At 33.5% G+C, this 27821-nt stretch overlaps 3 protein-coding genes and 1 pseudogene across 3 annotated transcripts; 3 read left to right on the forward strand and 1 right to left on the reverse strand.

Annotated features, from left to right (window-relative positions):
* Window positions 1–582: 582 nt before the first annotated feature.
* LOC143553067 (organic cation/carnitine transporter 4-like) lies at window positions 583–8574 on the reverse strand. Its single transcript, XM_077043129.1, has 2 exons — window positions 8031–8574; window positions 583–1929 (listed from the first exon to the last, which is right to left on the reverse strand). The coding sequence occupies exons 1-2, from the start codon at window positions 8452–8454 to the stop codon at window positions 761–763; spliced, it is 1593 nt and encodes a 530-aa protein (XP_076899244.1). The 5' UTR covers window positions 8455–8574; the 3' UTR covers window positions 583–760.
* A 4914-nt stretch (window positions 8575–13488) lies between these two features.
* LOC143553066 (indole-3-acetic acid-amido synthetase GH3.6-like) lies at window positions 13489–15899 on the forward strand. The gene is made up of 3 exons (XM_077043128.1): window positions 13489–13827; window positions 13889–14799; window positions 15141–15899. The coding sequence occupies exons 1-3, from the start codon at window positions 13499–13501 to the stop codon at window positions 15725–15727; spliced, it is 1827 nt and encodes a 608-aa protein (XP_076899243.1). The 5' UTR covers window positions 13489–13498; the 3' UTR covers window positions 15728–15899.
* A 2166-nt stretch (window positions 15900–18065) lies between these two features.
* Window positions 18066–18377, forward strand: LOC143553054 (calcium-binding protein KRP1 pseudogene; annotated as a pseudogene).
* A 3406-nt stretch (window positions 18378–21783) lies between these two features.
* LOC143553068 (indole-3-acetic acid-amido synthetase GH3.6-like) lies at window positions 21784–23862 on the forward strand. The gene is made up of 2 exons (XM_077043130.1): window positions 21784–23101; window positions 23186–23862. Exons 1-2 carry the CDS (start codon window positions 21871–21873, stop codon window positions 23761–23763), a joined length of 1809 nt encoding a protein of 602 aa, XP_076899245.1. The 5' UTR covers window positions 21784–21870; the 3' UTR covers window positions 23764–23862.
* The last annotated feature ends 3959 nt before the right edge of the window (window positions 23863–27821 follow it).

Raw genomic sequence — 27821 nt, forward strand, 5'->3', positions numbered from 1 at the left:
TGAAGAATGGGTTAATTTTGAGAAAAATAATTGTATATGAATTCATTTGAGATATCTGAAATCGGAAAACAAGTCAACTTGGTTCTTATCATATTAGACATCGTGTTAAAACTGTAATATATTATAAAACTTGTTAACACAAAAAGAGGTCCAAATGGGTTAGCACCACCTAATGTGTTCGGAAGTGATGCCTTTCTGGTGGAGGTATACTTTTGTTGATAAACGCTAGCAATCCCATGGTTTTGAGAATTGTAAGTATTTGTTGTTTCCAACTAAGATAGTTGTCTCCATTGATCTAACGGAGATTAAACATGCCATGATTGCTATTTGCTGTTGAACTTTCGTCGGCTGAAAATGTACCTGTTTTAGCCGTAGATACTGGCGGTGATGCCAACGAAGGTGGTTTGAGATTTTATGTATTAAATTACTAAGGTTACAGTGGTCAAGCCGTCGGCTTTGATATCGTGAAGTAACTGAAGAACAAAAAGGTAAACAAATATTGATTGTTATTGATTTTGATAGACTGATCATTTGAATACAAAAGCTTATGTTATTATGTTAAGTAATTCAAAGGTAAACATGACCTCTGAATTTAAAACTAATCAGATAACTTAAAAACAAATTAGATAATTATCAAACTTATTGAATAATAACAAAATATAACTATTATCTTTTACAACCAGAATTACCTTTCCAAAAGATCATTATAAGTTGTTTATGGTATAAATAGGTGCACTTTAATTGTTTCAACGTCTTCTACTCAAGCATCTGGGACAAGCTCACTCGCTTCATCGGACATCCCACTCAAGGTATCATACAGTGGCTTGTTTAATGTTTCGGGTAGGTAAAACGTAAGAAATCCACCCACAATTCCACATGCCCCGAAGACCATAAATGAAATATCACCACCCACAACTACCACAAAAGGTACCATTATGTTTCCAAATTGTCCCATTAGAGTTGCACACCCGAGTGCTGCATTTCTGACTACTGTTGGAAACAACTCCATCGCGTATACGAATAACAAGTTAAAAGTCCCTGCTATCCCAAATATTCCTAAAATTCCACAAAGCATCCTCATTACCTTTAAATTCTCTTGGGTTCCAATCAAGCTGCCTATTATGCAAAAGATCCCGCTAAACCACTGCGTTCCAACTCCTAGAGGTTTCCTCCCGACCCTATCTATTAAGATTGCGGTTAAAAGATATGCTGGTATCTCTGCAATGGAATTTAGCATCACGCTAAGATAGAGGTTGGTTTTAAGGTTTGTGGCATTTAAGGTTAGCCCATAATACACAACTGCGGTGGCATAATTGATTCCCATTAGTAGAAACAAACGTTTTCGTGTTAATGGTGACTTGATTACGTCCATAACCGACCCTGTGACACTTTCATTCGTTCTAGCTTCTATACATTCGCGTCCACAACTCTTGGTTTCCTTGTCTAGGACAATATGGACATTTTCAGGGAGGTGATTGCCATTTGATTTGGCGATTTCATGCATGATCTTCATTGCTTGATCACTTTTACCGCGGATGAGATACCAACGAGGGGACTCAGAGATGAAAGGGAGCATGCAAACAAGGAAGATGATGGAGGGTATGGAAGACGCAATGTAAAGATAACGCCATGATTGGACTATATAGGCTATGCCAGACAAAAGAGCTACACCGACTGAGAAGAAGTAGAAGGTGGACATGCCGACAAAACCGCGCTTGGTCGGTCCTATGGGCTCGGTGGCGAGCACGAATGCACATAAACCGACCCCACCAGTGCTAAAGCCGGTTAGTAGACGAATGAGGACATATGTCCAGTAGTTGGGGGAGAGTGATGTCAGTAGGCCAAGGATGACATTCATAATAAATACAATCGTGAGTGATCCTTTTCTTCCCAATTTTGAATCAGAAAGATGACCAAATATTCCACTACCTGCAAAATAAGATCTATAATGTGCTTAAGGCTCAATATGAACAAAATATGTTATTTAAGCATCCCAAAAAGTAGAATCTGAAAAACTTTGCTACTATTCAGTTTATATCATTTAGAGTTCATATAAAAAAAGAGGGTTAACTTGGGAGGATTGGTGTAGGTTTCGGTTATAAATTCGTTGTTAGTGTTGTATGGTTTTGCTTTTGGTGGAGAGGCTTAGTTTGTATTTTCACTCTTTGCCTTCCTTTGGTGGTTGTATTTGGCGGTTCTAGCATTTTGCTAGTTTTAATAAAGAAATTTGTTGGTCGTTAAAAAAAAAAGAGTTCATATAAACATATAAAATTGGAAGTAAGATAAATGAGAAATAGCACAAGAAAATGTCACACTAAAGGCACCATACTCTTGTATATTGTCCCATAATAAGGGCATATTTGAATTTAAACTCACAAATACTAAATATAAGTAGTAATCTCAAGCTCTTGATTAAAACCAACTTATTTGATCAAAAGGCAAGCGTGAGCACCTTTCATCAACCAAACATTTAAGTGTTTATATAGTTTAACGACTACCGTAGAAGGTAAGGTGTTTGATGGCCTTCTTGATAGGATCGATTATTAAACGAATTAAAATCAAACAATATATGAACAATCAATTAACAAAACGAATATGTATTACGATAGTGAGCGGCGCCTCTATTTATAGGCTGCAGGAAATACCCTACAACCGTCGTGATGATTCGTCAATATAACGCAACGCTTCGATTAGTTTCTAACTATTTACAACAATATACACAAACTATTAACTAATTACACTTTGCACTTTAACTTTGTTATATGAACCCGTTAACAAAGTTTAACTACACTTAAACAAACTACGGAGATCTTTAACAAGATCGGAATTATTTCCAACGGTGTTAAATAATTCAAACAACCATCATTATAAACTTATAACTTTTTATCGCTTAAATGTAACACACCACATAATTTAAAATGTTGTGGACTTTTGAGATGACTGGTTTAACAGAAACGTCCCTCCTTAAATACCATAATGTGTTTTGGCGCATTGGGTGTGGATGATGGGATAAACATTATCGATATGCAATAAAAGACTAAAATTAAGCACACTCATCTGTGAGTTGTCACACCCACGAACGTTACATGAGTGATTCGATGTGTGCTTTTTGAGAAGTCTTTGTTTAGAAAACCAATTTATAAGTTACATGTAATATTTAATTTGTATCAACAGTCAAAATGATAACAAAATGATTAATTTTTCAAGTTTGAACCACCTAAGTGTTCTTTTATTTTCTTTTACTGCTTTTAATGACCGTTTTAGCAAGCAAATTTTGTAAGGGTACATGTAGATGCATGCATACATACATATATATGGTTAAGTTTAAGAGAGAAATGAGATTATTACGAGAAATGCGAGTAATCATTCCATTCAATCAAAAATTTTCTTTTTATTTTTCATTTTAATTAATTACAAAGGTATAATAGTAAAGTTTCAATTTATTTAATTTGGTAAGTATTTAAATGAACTTAGACCTTTTAACGTTATTTCAAATGAACTTAGACCTTCTTAAATAATTCAAAAGAAACTTACATTAAATCAAACTGGATCAACAAAATATTTTATTAAAAAAACTTTCTAGTTTGTTATTTTTTCCAAATATCCTTTAGTTTTTTAAAATACTTTTTATTTTACACCCATAAATCATTCTTTATTTCTTATTTTTAACAAATTGGATCAACAAAATTCCAAAGACAACGTATTCCTACACACACCATTATACTTGACAAATAGAATTGTAGGATATCCTACACTAAAAAAAGCATACCCTTCACAACTGATATACAAAATGTAGGAGCAATTTAGGCATTAAAACTGTTGGAGTGTAGGAATAGTTACAGTGTAGGAATAAAGTGTTACAATGTAGGAATAATTTGTTATAGAAAAAAGAACACACCCTACAAGGATGCATTTTTGGAACCGATAGAAGCTTCATAATTTTGGTAATCAATTTTTCTAAATAATAGAATTTTATGAATATGCAATTAAAGATCTGTAAAGTATTCTTAAGGGGGTTGATGTGGAGTATTAGATGTGGACTTTCTTACCATAAAGAGTCATCGAAACCAATGCACCATTTTTTTTTTATCAATACTAGGTTAGGTACCCATGTAAAACACGGGTTAAAAAAATAAATTTATATTAATAATAACACAATATGAATTATAAAAATATGTTCAACATATGTAAATATATAATATATGGTAGAATAAATTACCCAATACATAATATGGAAATAAATTGTTAAATATTCATAAATTTCTAAATATTTCTTTGTATACAATATTTATAATTTTATATGTAGCTTTATCCTCCATATTAAAATTAGTAGTTTCACTTTGTTTTTGGTTTCAACGCTAGATAATGAAACACATAACTGACCATGTGTTAAAACAGGTTGTCTAAAAAACAAACAAACCATCTAAAGCGATTGGACTTAACTTTTATTAATCTATTAATAAAGTGAGAATCTCTTCTTTGAATTTAGATATTAATTATTTTATATATTAACGTGAAAATTCGTTACTTATAAATGCTTAATATTAATAACTAATACAATATATTTATATAAACAATAATATATTTATTCTGATATTAATAGAAAATAATTATCAAAAAGAAAAAAGAAAAAAATATAAAACTATTAATAAGAAAAAGAAATATATGTTTAATATATAGAGAGAGAGAGAGAGATGAAAATTTTGTAAGGTTAACTCTTGTGTAATGACATTTGACATTAAGAAACCCGTATAGAAAACTGGTTAGAATAATTAAATTTATTTAAATAATAATAATAGTATAATGTGAAATACAAAAAATATGTTCAAAGGATATAAAGATATAATATATGGTAGAAGAAATTACACATTAAACAATATGAAAATTAAAAGTTGTTGAAATTCGTAAATCTCTAAATATCTTTTTGTATACAATATATATTTGTAATTTTAACATCCATATCAAAATTAGTAGTTTCACTTTGTTTTTGCTTTCTACTTTAAAAAATGAAACAATGACTTACCATGCATTAAAATAGTTTGGTATTTCATTTTTTAAATGAAAAAAGTAATAATTAAAAAGAGAAAATAATAGATTAAAAAGAAAAAAAATGTTAAATATAAAATTATTAATAAGAAAGAGAAATGTAATTAATATGAGAGAGATGTGAGAAATGTTGTAAACATGTATCTTGTGTGATGCCATGTGGCATTGATAAACTTTTATCTATAATATAGTATAGATTAGTAAACATGTAATTTCCAGTTTATTATGAAAATGACATTATTATTGTTAACCATTTATTACACATAATCAATGGTCCAGATCCACTTCTAGCATTTCTCGCTTTAATTTAATTTCTCTCATTAACCATCCTATATATATATATACATATATAGGAGAGATATTTTGAGAACTTGATAAGTTGTAAGAACTTTAAAAACTCAATTTTGGACCACACATTTAATTAAATGAGTTAGAATATATGGCTGAGATTAAATTTGATTAAAAAATGAAACATGAGAGAGAATAAAGATTTTTGTTGATTACACAAGTTTAAACTTTAGTTACACATGTGTAAAAAGTCGATTCGATGTGTAAACAATTACGGTAATTTTTTGTACATTACTTACACTTACGTATTACACATGTGTAAAAAAAACTCAAAAAAAAGTTGTTACGTTGAGTTCTTTCAAATTCTTAAAACTCAAAGCGAGTCTTAAAAGAAATTAATCATATATATATATATATAGGGGATGGTTCTTGCGAGAAATGAATGTGTAACTCTATTAATCCCTAATTTCACTCCCTTTCTTATGATGTTACCTACACGTATGTAGATTGGTTGTATTTATGTCTTAGTCACACACATTTAAACTTACTTACACACATACAAACGTACCGAGCCACATTCAAACTACAAACTTACATACACATATACAAAAAAATATGTACCTACACACGTACATACGCACCTAAACAATAAGAAATGAAGTGAAATTAGGGGATTAATGGAGTTACACCTTCACTTATCGCTGTAAGAAAACTTCTAAAATGATCCAATACCTATATATATATGTGTGTGTGTGTGTGTATTGGATCATTTCAGAAGTTTTTTTATAGCGAGAAGTGGGGATGGATCTTGCGAGAAGTGAAATTACAGCGAGAAGTGCCAGAAGTGAATGTATAACTCCATTAATCCCTAATTTCACTTCCTTTCATATGATGTTACATACATATAAGTAGGTTGATTGTATTTATGTCTTAATTACACATTCAAACCAACCTACAAACATATAATGTACCGAACCACATTCAAACCTATGTACCTACACACATACAAACATACGTACACATATACAAACATGCGTACCTACACACATACATATGCACCTACACATAAGAAAGAGAGTGAAATTAGGGATTAATGGAGTTACACCTTCACTTCTCGCTGTAAAAAAACTTCTGAAATGATCTAATACATACATACATATATATATATATATACACTCTTAGACCCCCCTCCCCCCCCCCCCCCCCTTTTTCCAAACCCATGGTATTTAAAGGTTTTGCTTTTCCTTTTGCTAATAGACAACCAATCTGCGTTGTGAAATTGCTTTGATCTCTAGCCAACTTCAGTTATGGCCTTTTCAAATTCAAATATGCGTATAAACTATTAAAGCTGATATTTTAACACATAACAAATTAGTATTACTTTTCGTGAGTATGAGATTGATGATATACCTGCTTACCACACTTGATTTCCTGATTAATATTTTTTTATAATAATAATAAAAAAATTTAACTAATAACATCATACAAATCTTTTTTACTCTTTCACATCATTCATATCATGTTAATTAGTATATTATAAAGAAGTTAAGAAAAAATAATTGATTACTTATATTATATTCAATATGATGATATAGCGTGCTTATTTTAAAGGTCGACTAAAGGAGTAAAAGTCTCCTTTACTACTCAATGCAATACTTTTTTATTTGAATAATTTTTATTTTCTTTTTAATTAAAAAGAAACCTATACGGCCGGCCAACCCGTATAGTATACGACATACAATGATACTTTTTATGGCCCGTTTTAAAAAACGTTCGTTATTTTTATATGGCTCATAAAATTAAGAACCTATATATAAAGGTGTTCTCTAATTATACAACCTATATATAATGACCGGTTTGACCATGGTACATTTAGTAAAGATATAAGTACAAATCTTGTTTTTAAACATGACCAGTTTATTAATTGGGTTATTCAAAAAGTTCTCTTTCTTTAATGAAATAATATTTTGTTTTTTTTTGTCATTTTAACTAACAGTCATCCAAATATCCAGTTAACTTATATCATTTGCCAAACATGTGATGGGCATAATGGTAATTTCAATTTTATTTTTACCGATTTTCTGCATTTAATAAAAAGGAGGCCAACCCAATTTAACAAATAGCTAGTTAAGAAGTGATGAACAAATGGGGAAAGGGGGCTAGGGTTTCGACTATTTGATGCTATGGGTGGAGGTGGATGTGGTGTTAATTTGTAAAAAAGAATTTATTTAGTTACATTGTGGTGGAGATGGAGGTGGTGTTAATTTGTAAAAAGAATTTATCTAGTTACATTAGATTTTTAATTTATTTTGCTTTTTTAAATAATACTTTAGTTAATTACCATTTCGCCTATTACATGCTTGGCATATGCTATTACTTAATTGGATTTTTAGATGACTGTTAATCAAAAGGACAAAGTGAGATACTTTGTCATTTAAAGGACGGGTGAAATTGCACTTTTAAAGGACCCGATCCATATACATGTTATTTTTAAAGGATAATTTTGTAATTTTGTATTTAGTAAAAATGAAACGCAGACATGTCTAACACAATTCTTAAAAGTTTAGAACCATAAGTCCATAATGATAAATTTCAGCTGCTATAAAGATTTACTAATAAGTACGGTACTTATAAAGATTTACTTATAAGTACACATATAAGTTTAGAACTATATTTGAAGACATAGGGTTGTTTACCGATCATGTAGCCAACGAAGAACAAGGCCTGAACCAACCCAACCTTATATTTTTGTCCACACACAAGTCCCCACTCGGCCACCGTTGACCACCCGTCACTTGCCCATCGCCATGACCCTGGCTCAAGCCCACACTTACTTTTGTCCGAATCCCATACGCATCCCGAACCAGGATCGCATGTCCAATCAAGTTCACGGTCAGAAAAAATCATGACCATTGTGTGGAAGGCATCCGGTACCCATGCCATACTCGTGAGAAAGAAATGCTTATATTGCCAAAACCCAAACTCACCGCAATATTTGCTTAACATTTGGTCAGTAGAGAGCATCTCGAGCGATTGCCCATGTTCCGCGGTGGTGACTGTTTTGACATGAGGGAGGAGAGGTGGCTGGAGATCATCCAACGCACTTTTACTGGAAGGCATTGGCGGTGTTACGCTGGTGGATTATATATGAAGCATAGTTTAGTAATAAGTTATAACTTATAACTTATATAGGGAAAGAAGTGTTGACTTTGTTGTGTTAGGCGTATTAATTAAGTGTATTTGTTCTGGCATGCTTAAATGACATAATTCATATATGGGCGTCATCCGCATTGAGCCATTGAGGGCGACTTAACACCGACTAAGGAGGAAAAAAATGAGTAAAATTGGTTTATCTATCTATCTAATAAAAGAGTGGGTTTTCAACAATTATTTTTTCCTACTTTTTATCAAATCAATTTAAATTGTCACATGACATTTTGATATTTTTTTTATTTCTTCATTTTCATTAAAAAACTTTTTATCAAGTCCTTTAAATTACCATATGCCATTTTGGCATTTTTTTTTATATTTTCCTTTTCATTAAAATATTTTACATCAAATTTCTTTAAATTGTTACATGACATTTTGACATTTTTTTTATTTTTTTTTTCAAATATTTTTCATTAAATCTCTTTAAATTGTCACATGGTATTTTGCAATTTTTTTATTTTTCCTTTTCCCTAAATTAAAATTCAATTCACATATAGTGGGTTATGTAAACAACCAGACTATATCAAAAACAATTTTTTGTCTATCCTTCAGGCTTAAACATAACAAAATTATATGTAATCCTTAACTCTAATTCTATAATGATTATACCCTAATTCAAAGTATAAATGCGATTAGACTATGCATATTCAGTTAACAATCACCGTCTGCTTTTGCATTCGTCTTCTATATTGGAATTATAAGGTTTGTTCGATTTCTTCTTTTTACATGTGTTTCAATCGATATTCATCAACATGGGTATCGATTTATCGAATACAACACAAAAATTAAAACATTCATAGGAGATTCGTTGATAAAAATATGGATTTCGATAAATTAATTATATCCTTTTAGTTCTTTAATTAAATCCAATTTATGAAATGAGACTTCTCAATTTTTATTACTTTGGTTTGAAATTAAAGAGTTATATTTAAATTTCTATATAACTTTGTACAACATGGCCTATATATATATATAGTCTCCATGAAAGCTTACCAACAGAAAACTTTAAAGTTTTGTAACGTTTGTTAACTACTACAAAACACTAATGTCTATTACGTGTATGCTATTGGTAATTTTATGATATTAACAAAAATGTTTGTAAATGTTTATATTATCATTTACTTATCGTTTTTGTTTTATTATTACCCGGTATACTACATGTGTTTTTTATTATATATTTTTTACTAACCCGTGTATCACGCGGGTTCTAACCTAGTATTAATAATAAATAACTAGTACTCGCACCCACGTGATCCAGCACGTTGACTGTAGGGGCATGTGACGTTAGAAACCGCATGAATAAACGAAACCTTGACGTGTACCCAAGCGTTTAACTGGGACTTTGTTTTAATTTTAAATGCTACAGCGGAGATTTAGTTAAAAGAACATGAAGAAAAAACTCACGAACAACGGAAAAGAAAATAAAGAAAATGTCTAGGCAACTTTAAAGGCTGGCATATCCGTGTCGATTCCTTATGCATCATGATAACTCGGCATTGAATAAAATTTGCATCGAAACATAGATTAAAATGAGTATATCACACCATTATGTTTGAAATTTTATAAATCATAATATTTAAAGGTTATAAGAAAAAAAACAAATGAAAAATGTTGTACATATGACGCGTATCATTGTTTGATGGTTCAAGAAAATAGAATTAAAAAAACATATGTCAAACTATTCTCATCTCATTCTCCATTCCTATCTCTATAATTACACTAAAAAACACCATATTTCTCTCTCCTGTTCAATTAAATAATATTTTTTATACCTTTATCATTACAGTTTTCTCTCTCCTCTACTCACAACCAATCCAACAAATATTAAAAAATAAATAGGGGCAAACAATGTTCCCCAAATGTTTCCCCAAATTTACAAAAAATCACTACATATTTCTCTTCACCCTATAATTTACACTCACAACCACTTAAAACCTCACCCTATAATTTACATACTCTCCTCACATAAATTTAAGAGATGGAATGTGAATGCTCTAAGTGAATACAGATGAAAAAAGATGAGAAGGCAAATTAAGCGAGTAGTGACTCTCCTCATGTGATGTTGGTGTTTAAATGTCTTGTACTTCATGCTTCTACACTTGTAAGTGACTAGCTAGTGACTTCCCCTCACATCAAAATTTTGCAAATTAAATAAAAACTAATAATTTAACCCGTGATCGAAACGTTAACGTACACACATAAGTTAGTTAGAGCACCAATGCAACATTAAAGCGTGACACATATTTTATCACCCTGAATTATAACGAAAAAAAAGAAGAAAAAAAATAAACTCTAGTAAAAAAGAGTAGATAAGAAAATAAATGTTGCTACCAAAATAATCATATTTAGAGCATGTTAGGGATTGAGTTTGAAAAATGCTTATTGGCTTATTAATGTTTTTAAAAAGCCAATAAAATAAGCTAAAATGTGTGTTTGGTAATCATAAATATCTTTTTTATTTTAGTTTTTTGAAAATGTTAAAAAACAGTTTTCAAAAGGCTCAAATCCTGCATTTTTAAAATTGTTTTTTGAAAAAGCCAATGAGTATTTTTCAAACTCAATCCCAAACATGCCCTTACTAATATTAGGCAAAATTCATCTCGGTCACCCAACTATAACCCGTATAAAAAGTTTCTATATTTATTCATTATCCGAATCTTTGGTCAGTTAGTCTTCACTCCAGCTACTACATTTGTTCCATATTGTAAAGCCTGTATCTGTCAATCAAAATCCATAGATTGGATTTCAAAAGTCAAATATGAAATGTGTCTTAAGCAAGGTTGCAAAAGTCGTTAGGCGGACCCTAGGCGACCAACTGGGGAGTTGGGAGTACCCGGCCTTAGTCGGTGACTACTCGACCTTTGTCAGAGAGTACTCGGGGATGGATCACCGAGAACTCGGCCTAGGCGGGGATTACTCGGCGTCCAGACGCGATTTTTACAACCATGGTCTTTAAGTTATCGTGTTTTATAGTGAGTACCTGCCACCCTCTGCCTTTTTGACAAATGGTTTTCTACTGATTTTGCACCTCGCCAATACCACCTCATCTTTTTCAAAGATTTAAATGTTTTTGCTGCTGAAATCTTATGTAGCTAGTAAGATTATTTAGTAAATTTGTGACTTGCTTAAGAAAGCTAGAGGGCTTTATCCATCCAAAATTGCTTAGAGCCAAAACTGGATCACTTCAATGATACTCCTATCTCACTTTAAAATGTTCAATTTGTTGGTTTACATCAATAATTGTTTGTATCTGCATATCAAACAATTATTATAACTTGATGCAAGTAAGCGCTTTGCAAGTGCACTAATGTGTCAAATATTACCAAGGGTAGATCTCCAGATAACTGAAGGGCCATAGAATTATACGACACGCAAACATGAAAAACCAAGCCGTTTGGATCTTAAACTGGCTACATGTTTCGGTTTATGCAGTTCAATCGGTTTCAAAATTATGTGAACACCTCAAGGATTAACTTTCAGTATAGGTATTAGTTGAACTCAATTATCTTAACATCAAGCGTTTGCACTAAAGCATATCCTTCCAATTTAGGTTACACAAGTTCAGATTTTGTTTGTTTTGTCTTTGGTATTTTGTTGATTGATTAAGTAACGAAAAATATAATGCCTACACAGAGGGGCACTATAATATGCCATATAAAAAATGTGTAATAGTGTCAGGGCATGTGTTGTGGGCTTGGAAGAAAGGGCTTTAAAAGAACTTCAAGATGGAAAAAGTGATGTCGTGTGACGCCACATAGACTTGGTAAGGGCTCTAAGCCTCTCATGCTGTGTTTTGGGAATTTATTAGTAATATGGTAATGGGTTGAGTTGGCTAGATGATTGGTTGTCTATTCTTAAATAACAAACAAAAGGCGCCCCACGCCTTCAAGCCCAGCCATGCCTTGTGCCCAGTGCCCTCCAGTAATGGTGTTTGTACAATAGATGCAACGATGTGGAATGTGAACGTGGTTGGGGCCAAAGGCCACAACACATACCCTTAGGTTGAAATACATTTGATGGCAGGTTTAAACACACGTATAGACTTAAATACATTTGATGAGGCTTGTTGTGGTAGTGGAGGCCGTGGTGGTGGTGCAAGTGGTATATTATTATTATTTATTATTATTATTATTATTATTATTATTATTATTATTAATAAAAAATTCCATCTGTTTATCATGGTCCACATAAGCAAAACTAACGGAATCAAGCCTCATTACTAATTAAAAGCTCGTTTGCCGTACAATTGCTCGAAACTTGAGACTGTTACGATATATTTTTCAAGTTTGAAATAAAGGTTTAGATTATTCAATATCTATTAGTTAATCATAATAATTTAGACAGCAATGCTACGTGTTCTGAATGTATCTCGCAAACCTACGTGTCCTTGAATGTGTCTCACAAACCTACGTGTCCCGCAACCTACGAAATTTTCACACCGAACTGACAATTGTTAGTAGGCCTGTTAACATTTTGTCCTCCAGCCCAAAACAAAACTTCTTTCCTAGATCAAACAAAAGCGTATAGCATGGAAAAGAAAAACACACTGAGAGACTGAGAATACATGTGATCCATATCGAACTTTTTTTCATTTAATATAATGTATGATATCACAAATAATTTTTTAGTTACTAATTTATAATTAGTATTAGGAGTTTATTATTACAAATATTTTTATCAATTATTTTGGTCTTTAAACCGTTCGATCATTCTTACTGATCCGACCAGTAAACCAGTAGAGTGCTTGTCCGATGTTGTCACATTCTGAAAACACTAGCTTACAATGCTTTGATATAGTATGGACTTATACAACATCATTAAACATTTAATGTATACTCCACTTCATTTTTTTTCCTTCTATATATATAACCCCACCCCCTCCCTCCATTTACAATGTGTAACAAAAACCTATACCTTCTTCTCCATTTATCTGCACTTAACTTATTAGACAACCATGCTTAAAGCTTCAAGTTTCCGACATGATCTATCCTTGAAAGATTACACTCACATCCAGATTAACAAAAACGCTCTTCAGTTCATCGAAGACGTCACCTCTGATCCTGATCAAGTCCAGCAACAAGTCCTTTCGGAAATCCTCACACAAAACGCCAACGTTGAATACCTCAAACGCCACGGTCTTTCTGGTCAAACTGACCGCAAAACGTTTAAGAAGCTTATACCGGTGATCACTTACGAAGATATCCAACCAGATATCACACGTATTGCCAATGGTGACAAATCCCCGATTTTATGCTCTCAACCTATTTCAGAATTCTTAACAAGGTATGTACAACATTATACATCATATAACTACAAAATATGTTTTTGAACTTTGATTATGCAGTTCCGGGACATCGGGAGGTGAGAGGAAACTGATGCCCAACATTGAAGATGACCACGAACGAAGGTCATTGTTGAACTGGGTTTCAATGTCCGTGATTAACCAGTATGTGCCTGGATTAGATAAAGGCAAAGGGATGTATTTCTTGTTCGTTAAACCCGAATCCAAGACTCCGGGCGGGCTGGTGGCTCAACCCGTTTTAACTAGTTACTTAAAAAGCTCTCATTTTAAACAAAGGCCATATAATCCTTATACAAATTACACCAGCCCGAACGAAACCGTTCTTTGCCCGGACTCTTACCAAAGCATGTATTCCCAAATGCTTTGTGGTCTTTTATTTAATAAACAAGTTCTTTGTGTCGGGGCAATTTTTGCTTCTGGACTTATCCGGGCTATCCGGTTCTTGGAGAACAACTGGCCAGTATTGTGCCATGATATCAGAACAGGAATCTTAAACCCTGTGATTACTGATCCTTGCGTAAGAGAGGCTGTGATGAGAGTGTTGAAACCCAACCCGGAATTAGCGAACTTTATTGAGTTGGAATGTTCCAAGAATTCATGGCAGGGGATTATCACGAGGCTATGGCCGAACACTAAGTATATTGAAGTTATTGTTACGGGAACTATGTCACAATACATACCCACTCTTGATTATTATGGAAATGGCATCCCGCTTGTGTCCATGTTGTATGGTTCGTCTGAGTGTTATTTTGGTGTCAACCTAAACCCACTTTGTAAACCTTGTGAAGTTTCGTACACCATTATTCCGACCTTGGCTTATTTTGAATTCCTACCTGTTACTCGCAACAACGACCTTGCTAGTTCACTCAACGAGAAAGAACAACTGGAGTTGCTCAATCTTTCTGAGGTTAAGCTCGGTCAAGATTACGAGCTTGTGGTTACCACTTATGCTGGTTAGCGCTTTCTTCGTACTAATGATATATACTTTATGTTATATTTATTTTTATATTTTTAAATATGGTTGATTGGGAGTAACTAACTTCTCTATCTGCTCGGATAGCGGAAAGTCTTGCCCTCAGCTCATCCATGCTTCCCCGGGGGGGGGGGGGGGGGGGTTGGATGTTTGCAATGATATATGTTGTACTATTTATTTTTATATTTTTAAATATGGTTGATTGGGAGTAACTAACTTCTCTATCTGCTCGGATAGCGGAAAGTCTTGCCCTCAGCTCATCCAACTTTTCATGTGCACCATGTGCCATGTGTTTAATGAAATGATTCCGTGAAACTACAGGACTTTACAGGTACCAAGTTGGTGATGTGTTAAGAGTCGTGGGATTCAAGAACAAATCCCCACAATTTAATTTCATTTGTCGAAAGAATGTGGCATTGAGCATTGATTCCGACAAGACTGATGAAATCGAGTTACACAAAGCCGTCGAGACCGCAGTCAACCATTTGACACCATTTGGTGCGATATTGGCCGATTACACGAGTTATGCAGACACTGCAACCATCCCCGGCCATTATGTTATCTTATGGGAGCTGAGCCTAAACCAAACTACAAGAATCCCGCCTTCGGTTTTTGAAGAATGTTGTCTTGCAATTGAAGATTCACTCAATAGTGTTTATCGACAAGGGCGCGCATCTGACAAGTCAATCGGACCTTTAGAGATCAAGATAGTAGAAAATGGGACGTTTGATAAACTCATGGACTATGCAATCAATTTAGGTGCATCAATCAACCAGTACAAGACACCCCGATGTGTGAAGTTTGCACCGATTCTCGAGCTATTAAACTCGAGAGTCGTGTCGAGTTACTTTAGCCCGAAATGCCCTAGATGGGTTCCCGGTCATAAGCAATGGGGCTACACTAATTAGTGAAATTAGATTTAGTTCGAAGAATAAATAATACACATCATCATGTGTAAACTGTCATGTTACTTTTGTTGTTTGTTGTTGGATTAAGGTTAAGGGATTTAGACTAAAAGCAGTTTGAAGGTTCAAAAACTCAACTTGACATTTTATTTAAAATCTAGCTGGAATCGTGCCCTGCCCACAGCATTCATGGGGTTGGGGCTGGCTTGGTTTGTAAAGCAACCCGATTCTTTTTTCAATATTTCAAATAGTTTTAATTTAATAATCCAGTCGAATTTTCCATCATTGTTATTTTAATCAACATATTTAACATAAATAAATAGATAAAAGATAAGAACATAGGGACGTGTGTTTAATTTTCATAAAGTTGAAGTGGTTGTTAATACATTATTTAGAAAGCTGATTTTTCTTGAAGGTTCAAAATCAATTCACGAGTGTCTCACTTTGTAACCTCCATTTCAAATTTAAGCCACCCGCGTTATAGGGGGGCTTTAAAATCTTAAAAAGGAAAAAAAAAAAGGAAATCGAGTTTGATGAATTTATCTTTCTCAATGATCTCTGCCACATGTTGTAGTACATGGTAGACTTGAACGATCACTCCCTAATTTATTTCCTATGTGTTGGTATATTATGTCATTCTTAAAATGACTGCATATGATATAGAATGAAATTAATTAGGTCCGATGGCTTAATTTGATGTTTTCGGGTTTCCCTGAATGTTCTAGTTATCTAGAGCAAAACTTGAGAGAAAAATTTGGGGAAGAACTAAAGGAGGGTGAAACGCCAAATTAGGAGGCTTGGGTGGAACTTCAAATATGGGAAAGGAAAACTGGACAAGACTCAACCAATTGCATGTCCTAAGATTGGGTGTAAAGAGATGTGTTTTCTAGTGAGTTTTGTCATAGTTTGTTCCTTGTCCTTATTGGATGATGTGGGCTTGACTTAGTGATGAATGAGGCAGCCCTCTCACGTAGTTTGGGCTTGGTTAGAATGCAATTTTCAGATTGGGAGGAAAGGCGGTTGATTACTACATTCTTATTATAATTTTTCAAGCCTTTGCGTTTTTTTGTTATGAAGTGTAGAAGGTGATAGTTGCATGGAAAACATATGAAGAATACAAACTGCGAAATGTGTATCTTAGGGCAATTGTTTGCACATTCATTAAGTTAAATGTGCCGTGATAGGGGTTTGCACGTGTCAACATAATTACGTAGTTTGTTCATGTGAACACTTGGACCCATCATTGTTGTTATGATCCATTAGCCTCATCATTATAACTAGCTTAGACGTACCATTGTAATTGTACCATTATAACTAGAAATGTATTGACATTTAAAAATATCGCTTTTTGTAAACATACATATAGATATATCAAATATCAAACGTAAGTTAAAGACAATAGTTTCTTAATTTATGGTGTTCTTTTAACAAATAATGATTTATATAAAGGTTATTTGATTTTCAAAGACTAATAAACTAGATTTAAGTCAAAATGTGGCATTTGCGTCTAATTCCCTCTTCACAATTCAAGTCCATTTCAACACTTTCATTAATTTCGATTTTCTTACCGTCCCAATTTTAACCATTGAAATATCGCGACCAAAAACTTCGAAAATACATAATACACTTTTCATGAAACAATTACTTTGTATATTTTAAGTAATTACAAGTAAGTTCTATCAAGTAATACCGTGTTATAAATGAATAAAGTAGCACAAATGAGTTTGTCTATGTTTGATTTTTTTGTTCATTAAGAAGCTAAACTGTATGTAAATTGTTATATTTATTCGATTATTAAGTTAAATAAATATAAACCTTCAAAAACAACTTATTGAATTATATATTTAAAATTAAAAAAATCATTATCTTTTTTGAACAGACAAATTTCTTTTAATTCTTGTAGTGCCTCCCCTTAAAACTTAGGTGTTTAAAGTCTGTGTCCAATAGTCAATGGATCACTATTAATTACTTTTTTTCCCTTGACGTTTTGTCCATTTTTCTATTATTTGATAATAATTTGAAGGATCCAAGATGTTATCACGGGGGACCAAACATGCAAGCTGCCTCCAACATTATTGCCAATTAACGACAAACTTACATTAAAAAAATAAACAAAACAAGTCTTTCGTCGAAAGTTGAATTCGCGAATATGCTGTCATCCGATGGCTTTTCTACCCCTTCCTGGAACCTCTATACACCTAGCTTAATCTTCTTCATATATTTATACAATCATTTCACTTTATATCTTCTCATCACATACCTTCAAAGTTCAAACCAATTCAACAATCACTAATCAATGGAAACCATAAACCAATCTCAATTCCAGGATTTGTTGCCCGTAATGGCGGATAAACTAGGTGGCAATGGTCTGATCCAAAAACTGTGTAACGGGTTTCAGTTGCTGATGGATCGCGATAAAGGCGTGATCACTTTTGATAGTCTGAAGAAGAATTCATCACTTTTGGGGCTTCAGGACTTGTCGGATGGTGATCTTTTGAGCATGTTGAGAGAAGGTGATTATGATGGAGATGGTGCAATAAGTCAGATGGAGTTTTGTGTTCTTATGTTTAGATTAAGTCCTGATTTGATGGACCAGTCTGAGTTTTTGTTAGAGGAAGCCTTGGAACAGGATTTTGATCATTTCCAATATTAATTTATTTGTAAAGTTGTTAACGACTCTTTATTGTTTTAAATCTTAAAAGTTATTGAATATGCCAAATCTGATATTTTTTTTTTGCCACTTAAGTTGTACAAGGTGTTTAGTATTGAAGTCCTGATTGAAAATTTGATATTCCAAGAACATCGTGTCTTTGATGTATCCTATAATTGATAATTTGATCACTACCACAGTATTTGTAATTGCAATTTTGGTCGCAAATAAGTCGTAAATGCGTTTGGGTGACTATTTTGCAATCGGAATGACAATGACAAAAGGGATAATGACAAAAATAACCCTTTTTTACCAACAACTTTCCTTGACTAACCCACTCAAACAAAAAATACCCAAAGCCATTTTCTAAACTGTCGGATCCAACATATTAAAACTGACATCCGATAAATCTATTTGACGTCCTTTCGTTTTTGAACCAATTGTTGGGTTTAATGTAAAGGTTTGATTGTTTTTGGGCCCGGTTCAAGAAAAATATAGAGCAAAATATTAAAAGACCAAATAGGGTGGCCTCCTTTGTTTTAATTAAAGTCCATATTAGTTTTCTTAGCCTTATACATTGTTTTAATTAAGGTCCATTTTGGCTGCAGCCCGTGGACGTAGATCAGCCGACCGAACCACGTAAATCTCGTGTGTTCATCTTCATTTATTATTTCTCTTGCAGTAGTATTTGTGTTTGTGTGTGTTTTGCAATACTCTAATCCCTAAACCAACCACATCTAGACACGTATATGCTTAAACGGTCGGCCATAAATCTATTTCATCGGGCTTCATATCTATTCTTCCCGGGCTCATATCTATACATGTGTTTTGGTTATTTTATTTTATTAGAATATTTAGATTTTGAATTAATATATATAATTTCCAAAAAGAAAAAGAAAAAGAATGATCATTTTATGAAAGAATAAATTTTGGTATTCATTATTATTATTATTTTATATATATATATAAGAGAAGTTTGGTGTCGTTAACCAAATGGCGGCACCAAACTTGTCTATACCATTTTGATTTTCTTTTTTACTATAGGTAGCATAGTGAATATAACAAAACCGACTTAGCGTCAATTTTTGTTTACGTAACGGAAACATACTGTATTCGTGTAAATTCACTGTATCAATGTCCGAGAGTGACAATGCTAGGGTTTTGATGTCATTTGGTTTTTTTGTTTAATTCCCGTACCATAACGAACGTAACGAAAACCGACCGGCCCAATTTTCTTTTTTCTTTTTTGTTTTAGTTCCGGTACCCTAACCAACGACAAAGAAACCGACCAAATTCTCATGAAGTCAGTGCCTTTTGTTTTAGTTTCAGTACCACCGTAACAAAAACAGACCAACTGCTATTTTTGTTTTAGTTCTGGTATCGTAAGAAACCGACTGAATTTATGTCGGCTTATCATCTCAATGCTCGAGGCCGACAACACTTGAATTTACCACCATCTAGATATTACTGACCCGCCCGGCGTAATACGCCTTGTAAATTCCTAGTTACAAATAAAAGATAAGTTTATGGAAAATAACTAAAATCTTATTACATAAGAACTCGTACATTTCATAATTTAAAATAACTTTTTTGATAACTAAAAGTTTCCGTTTTATAGATAACATCAACTAGTTTTTTTAGTTTGTTAAAAATATCCTTCATTTATGGCTAGTGGTAGAAAGACTTGGATTATCTACTAGAGACTTAAGTCCAATCCTCACTTTTGTCAATTTGGGTGAATATTAACAATAAATGATTTGAGCTAGTTCTTGCGAGGTTGTTAATTCGTATCCCGAGCAGCACAACGACAGTCAAGTGGTAACCGACGGTATAGGGGAACGCTCAAGCCAAACTCTGAAGCCATCATGAACCTGGTTAAGACAACATAGTCTAGCATAGTAAGACAATGATGATCTCTAAATTGAAGAATGCGGAGGCTTAAACACAAAAAAGAAAGCCCCCCCCCCCCCCCAAAGAACTAAAAAAAATATAAATGCTTCATTCATTCCCCTTATTTATTTCCAAATCTCCCAAACCTTTAGATTATTTTAAAAAATGTCATTAAAAATAAATTCGAAACCCGAATCATATTTAATATTCTAACTTTCATTTGTTTGACATTTTCAAGTCAACTCTTTGAACCCATAACAAATTTGACAATAAATCTAATTGCATTCTCAAACTTTTAAAAATACTCAGATTTCTCATTTTTGACTCGTAACAAATTTTGACCTAAATATAATCAATTTGTACCAAACAATCTATTTACTAACTTTTGACCTGTAAAAATCAATTTTAAGCTTCACAAAAAACCGAAAACAATCCCTAATAAAAAAACCAAGAAATTAAATATGATAAACTTTGTTATATATGAAAATGATTAATATATACTATCCTTACAATTTAACATATATATATATATATATATATATATATATAGTTTACTAAATTAACCGAAAAATAAATGAATAGAGTTAAAGCATATAATTACAATTTATAAATTTATAAGACAATATACAACAACAACAACAATAATAATAATAATAATAAAGGGAATGATTTTAAAAAATGAATCGACTTTTAAGCATATATTTATAATTTAATGATTAAAAAAATTGTTTGGTAAAATGAAAGCATATTCGAGTTTTGTTTTTCTTTACAATATTCAATAACATACATGGTATAATATGTTAATGATAACATTTGTAATTATATTCTTTTTAGTCTTTAACTAACATGGTTTGTTGTTGATTTTTGAATTTCATCAAGTATTTTGGAATATATATAGTAAAATAATATGTAAATATTTGTTTTTATAAATATGTATAGATATAATATAAATAGAGTGTAAAAGGAAAATGAATAATTATTAATCTATAACATATATTAAGGTCAATTAAGATTTTTAGGAAAAAAAATTTGTGAAGTTTAACCACAAAACAGCATGTGTCAATGTTATTTTTTTATTATAATAGATAGATATAGCGAGTTTCTTTTTTATAAAGTGAAAAATTGAACTTTTTGAATTTTAACTTCAAATATGAATCTTTGACTGAACTCTATTAAATGGGGTATTGTTCTTAATGTAAATATTGTTTCTTTACACAAAAGATTCATTTATTAATGTAATTTTGTTTCATATATGGTAGAAACTACCATCATGTTTCATGGATTGTTTTTTTTATATTTAAAATGCATAAAAGCACATAATTAATATCTACTTTATAAAAGAACATGTAATTATCTATTGCTTGAAAGAAATTAATTAAAGTTTTCTTTAAAAAAAGAAATATTGTTATTTTATAAAAGTAATTATGGTATTTCTATATAAAAAAAGTTTCATATATGTAAAATAATTAATATTTTTTTTTTAAAAAAAAACCTAGTCTTTTTTTGTACTTTATTCTTATTCTTGTGTATATATAGCCTCCATCTCCTTCCATTTCCAAAATATATGTAATACTTCTATCTTTCTCTCCGGCTATCATCCACCACCATGTTTAAACATCCTAATTTCCAGCTTGATGATGATAACAATCTCACCAAGAGAAACAAAAATTATCTTCAATTCATTGAAGATGTCACTTCTAACCCTGATCAAGTCCAGCAACGAGTCCTCTCTGAAATCCTCACACAAAACGCCAACGTTGAATACCTCAAACGTCACAGTCTTTCTGGTCAAACTGACCGCGAAACATCTAAGAAACTTATACTGGTCATCACTTATGAAGATATACAAGCAGATATCGCTCGTATCGCCAAGGGTGATACATCGCCCATTCTGTCATCTAGACCCGTCTCAGAGTTCATAACAAGTTCTGGGACAGCGGGAGGTGAGCGGAAACTAATGCCGGCCATCGAAGATGACCTCAAACGAAGGTCATTTCTAGTCAGTCTTATAGTTCCAGTGATAAGCCAGTTTATACCTGGGTTAGATAAAGGCAAAGGGATGTATTTCTTGTTCGCTAAATCCGAATTCAAGACTCCAGGTGGCCCCGCGGCCCGACCCATTTTAACTAATTTCTTAAAAAGCTCTCATTTTGATAAGCAAGGGCCATACAACCCTTATACAAACTTCACCAGCCCAAACGAAGCATGCCTGTGCACAGATTCTTATCAAAGCATGTATTCCCAGATGCTTTGTGGGCTTTGTTTTAGTAAAGATGTTGTTCGGGTCGGGTCGGTTTTTGCTTCTGGGTTTCTCCGGGCTATCCGGTTCTTGGAGAACAACTGGACAGTTTTGTGTCATGATATCCGAACCGGAACCTTGAACCCCGTGATTACTGATCCTAGTGTTAGAGAAGCTGTGATGAGGGTGTTGAAACCTGACCCGGAATTAGCGGACTTTATTGAGTTGGAATGTTCCAAGAATTCATGGCAGGGGATCATCGCGAGGCTATGGCCTAACACCAAGTACATTGATGTTATTGTTACGGGAACCATGTCACAGTACGTACCCACTCTTAACTATTATGGGAATGGCATCCCACTTGTGAGCAAGATATATGCTTCATCCGAATGTTATTTTGGCATCAATCTAGACCCACTGTGTAAACCTAGTGAAGTATCCTACACCCTTATTCCTAACATGGCTTATTTTGAATTCCTTCCTGTTATTCGCAACAATGGCAATGGCAGCGTAACCGAGAGCCAACATATGGAACTACCTGATCTTTCTGATCTTAAATTCGGCCATGAATACGAGCTTGTGATCACTACCTATGCTGGTTAGTATTGTTTTCCCTACTAATAATTTGTTTATATTGTATGCACACCATTTGTTTTGATGATATTATCATGTGAAAATACAGGACTTTACAGGTATAGAGTTGGAGATATCTTGCGCGTCGCGGGATTCAAGAACAAATCCCCTCAGTTTAATTTTATTTGTAGAATGAACGTGGCATTGAGTATTGATACGGATAAGACCGACGAAGTTGAGTTACAGAAAGCAGTTGAAATCGCAGTCAACCACTTGATGCCGTATGGTGTGGCATTGAAAGAATACACGAGCTATGCTGATACCACAACCATCCCGGGCCATTATGTCATCTTCTGGGAGCTTAGCCTGAATGAAACCACACAAATGCCACCATCGGTTTTTGAAGACTGTTGTCTTGTGATCGAAGAATCACTTAACAGTGTTTATAGACAAGGGCGCACTTCTGACAAATCAATCGGCCCATTAGAGATCAAGATTGTGGAAAATGAGACTTTTGATAAATTAATGGACTATTCAATCAGTTTAGGTGCATCAATCAACCAGTACAAGACACCAAGGTGCGTGAAGCTTGCACCGATTATCGAGTTGTTGAACTCGAGGGTGGTATCGAGTTACTTTAGCCCGAAATGCCCGAGATGGATTCCCGGGGGAGACTACGCTAATTAGTGAAATTAGTGTTAGCTTGAAAAATGAATAACACATATAATTTGTTATATGTCATGTTACTTTTTCCGTTTGTTGTTGGATCAAAGGATTTACATTAAAAGTAGTTTGAAGGTTAATAAAACTCGATTTGACATTTTATCTACAATCTAGCAAGAATCGTGCCCAACACACAACATTCTGCTTACTCCAAAATTATTTCAACTATAAAACATTGAAAATATGATAACTTTTATATTTGTTGTTTAATAATACGGTCGAATGATCAAACATGGTTACTTTAATCAGCATAATTAACATAGATAAATAGATAAAGAACAATGTTTTGAAAAACGGGTCATTTATTGACTAAACGTCCGAGAAGTTCAATGGTCACATTGGTTAGACCAATTGAACCATTTTAAATACTAGATAACTTTATAATAATTTAAAATTAAATGATATAAACCATATTGAACAAAATACCAAGTATAAAAACTAAAATTACTTCGTTCTAATTGATTTATACTAATACAAATTCTAGAAACCTATTTTATTTTTAAACATTAGAAAAGTTACAAAAAAACAATACAAATTAGAATACTAATAAAGATACCTGCGCACTGTGACAGAGTTTAAATCCATCAAAAACCATTAGAAAGAACATCAATACCAGTTACGATAACACTGACACATCTATCTATGGCATAAAGGATACCAACACATGTTTTACATGGAAAACCATAAAAATGAATAATTAAACACTTTGTGAGGTGGCCGTTAAACCAGCCAAAAAAATAGATATAGAAACGTTAAAGCACGCGCGTGTTGCGGCGTGTTAACTTGCAACATTTAGACGGAAACATAAAACATAAGTTAAATAAACTTATAGTTAAAGTATATGATTTATTAAAATTCAAACTAAACGATAAGGGTTTTATTACATTTTACTAATACTTTAAGGGAATGAAACTAAAAGTTAATCATACTCTAAGGTACAATATGAAAAGTTACTAAGCATAAGGGGACAAGAGAAAAACTATGAGACGTACATATATCCCCCCCCCCCCTCCCAATAAAAGATAATTTCCTATACACATGGTAGGTTGTGGTTGCTTCTCATTGATAAAATCCCGCACAAAGCAATTCTTTTTACGATCTATTCTGTCGGGTTTCAAAACCTGACTTGAATCCATATCCATTTAGCTTTTGGATTCTATTTAAGGTTAAAACAATTCCTGGTCAATTTCCCTTTATGTCGTTCTCTGCTCCAATGGCTTCCTAGTCTTCTCTAATCATCGATTGAACATTCAACTCAATATCTAGGTAATCAATATTCTGATTGACTTTAACTTTTTAGAATCGTATTCCCTGAATCTTCGATTTGAGAATATCCTTCATGTTGTACTGATTGATTTTTAAAATCATAACCGATATCATATTCTCTTTCAGTAGTTGTATTCTGCTAGCTATGTTTTTCAGTTCCTCTTTGTGTTGATTAAACATGCAAGTGCATCTTCAATGTTGTTAAAGTAACCAAAAATATTTGTAACAGCTAGTTTTGCTACTGCAAACTTGGTTGCAAATCCAGTCGGTGATACTCCATGGCAATTTTGAATAATTAAGCTAAGAAATACAATTAATTTCTTAATAACTGTAAAATGGTAGTCAGAAATCAGATTCAATGATGCAACTAGGGAACTAGAAATAGATTGGAGAATATTGACTTGTTATCTCTCTAGTTGAAACTTCACAAAGCCATGTTATTTATAGACACTAGAGGACTTATCTAGAAGATTTATCTAGAAGTGCAACTTGGCAAGTTGCCAACTTGTATCAAAATATCTACTTATTATAATATTTAACAATTATGATATCTAACACTCCCCCTCAAGCCGAAGCATAGATATTGATCATGCCTAGCTTGCCACAAATATAATTGATTTTGCTTCCAGGCAAGGCCTTAGTAAATACATCTGCCAATTGGTCTCCACTCCTGATATGAGGTGTTATAATCGTTCCATCTTCTAACTTCTCTCGAGTGAAGTGACAATCAATTTCAATATGTTTAGTTCTCTCATGAAAGACCGGGTTGTTGGCGATATGAATAGCTGCCTGATTATCACACTATAGATTCATGGGCTTATTTTGCTTGAACCCAATCTCACTAAGAAGATTTCGAATCCAAACCAATTCACAAGTGGCTTGTGCCATTGCCCTATATTCTGATTCGGCACTGGAACGCGATACTACACTTTGTTTCTTACTTTTCCAAGATACCAAATTTCCTCCCACAAACACACAATAACCTGTAGTGGAGCACCTACTTGTAGGATCTCCATTATAATCTGCATCTGTAAATCCTTCAATTGTATGGTGGCCGTGATTTTGATATAGAATTCCACGACCGGGGGCACCCTTCAGATATTTAAGAATATTACAAACAGCTTCCCAATGCGAGGTTCTTGGAGAAGACATAAATTGACTGGCCACACTCACTGGGAAAGAAATATCGGGTCTGGGGATGGTTAGATAGTTCAGCTTACCAATAATTCTTCTATATTTATCCGGATCTTCAAGAAGGTCACCTTCGTGTGCTTTCAACTTATTGTTTGGTATCATTGGTGCATCACAACTCTTTGCTCCAATCATGCCAGAATCTTTCAGTACATCCAAACAATATTTCCGCTGATTCAAGCAGATCCCCTTTTTGCTATAGGAAACTTCAATACCTAGGAAATATTTTAATCTCCCCAAGTCTTTAGTCTGGAAACGAGTTCCAAGAAAATTCTTCAGCTTCTTAATACCGCTTCATCGCTTCCAGTGATTACTATATCGTCTACGTACACAACTAGCACAATGCATCCCAAATTTGATGAAGCAAAGAAGACCGAATGATCATACGAACTTCTTCTTAATCCGAACTCAGTGACAACAGCACTAAATTTTCCAAACCACGCACGAGGAGATTTCTTGAGACCATACAAAGATTTCATTAACTTACACACCTTACTTGACTCCCCCTGAGCAACAAACTCAGGTGGTTGCTCAATATACACTTCTTCTTTCAAGTCCCCGTGTAAAAAGGCATTCTTGATATCAAGCTGATACAATCCCCAACCATATGTTGCTGCTAAAGAAATAAACAGACGGATATATGATAACTTGGCAACAGGAGAAAAGGTCTCGGAATAATCCATGCCATATGTCTGAGCATAACCCTTTGCAACTAAACGAGCTTTTAGCCGTGCAAGAGAGCCATCTGGATTAACTTTCACAGTGAATACCCATTTACAACCTATTGCTTTCTTGTTGGCAGGTAAGTCTACTAGTGTCTAGGTGTCATTATGTTCAAGGGCCTGTATTTCTTCTAGCATGGTATTACGCCATCCAGAGTGATTCAGGGCTTCGCCAACAGTTTTTGGGATAGAAATTGAATCAATGGTAGCAGCAAATGATCGAGAGTTTGCAGATAATTTTTCATAAGAAACAACAGAAGAAATAGGATAGGTACATGCACGCTTACCTTTCCTGAATGCAATGGGTAGGTCATTTTCAAGAGGTTCATTTTCCGGGGCTGTAATTGGAGCTGAAGGTTCAGGGACTGGATTTGTCAACGGATCGGATGGTTCAGGAACAGGAGCCGGTCTGGGTCGTCTATGATATACTCAAAACTCAGGAGGTTGATCAATGCCTGGAGTTTGGTGAACAGTTTCTTCTGATTGTTCAGAGGAAACAGATTGGTCAGATTCTGATTGATCAGGATTAGCAATGGGCTGTGAGATTGGTGGGGTTATGGTTAACGGGTAGAACAAAATTCATCATTTTGTTTGAATGGACGAGTACAAGAAACGGGAAAGAATGGAATTTCTTCATGGAAGGTGACATTTCGGGACACAAAGTACCTTTGAAGAGTAGGAGAAAAACATCGATACCCTTTTTGTAGACGACAATAACCAAGGAAGACACACTTAATGGACCTAGGATCGAGTTTAGTCAGGTTGGGATGAGTCTCATGAACAAAACATGTGCTTCCAAATATCTTTGGAGGGATTGGATATAAAGGTTTTTCTGGAAACAAA

Source organism: Bidens hawaiensis, unplaced genomic scaffold (genome assembly GCF_021521415.1).
Source record: "Bidens hawaiensis isolate Kalapana, Puna unplaced genomic scaffold, B.hawaiensis_p1.1 tig00017140_1, whole genome shotgun sequence".
Taxonomy (NCBI): domain Eukaryota; kingdom Viridiplantae; phylum Streptophyta; class Magnoliopsida; order Asterales; family Asteraceae; genus Bidens; species Bidens hawaiensis.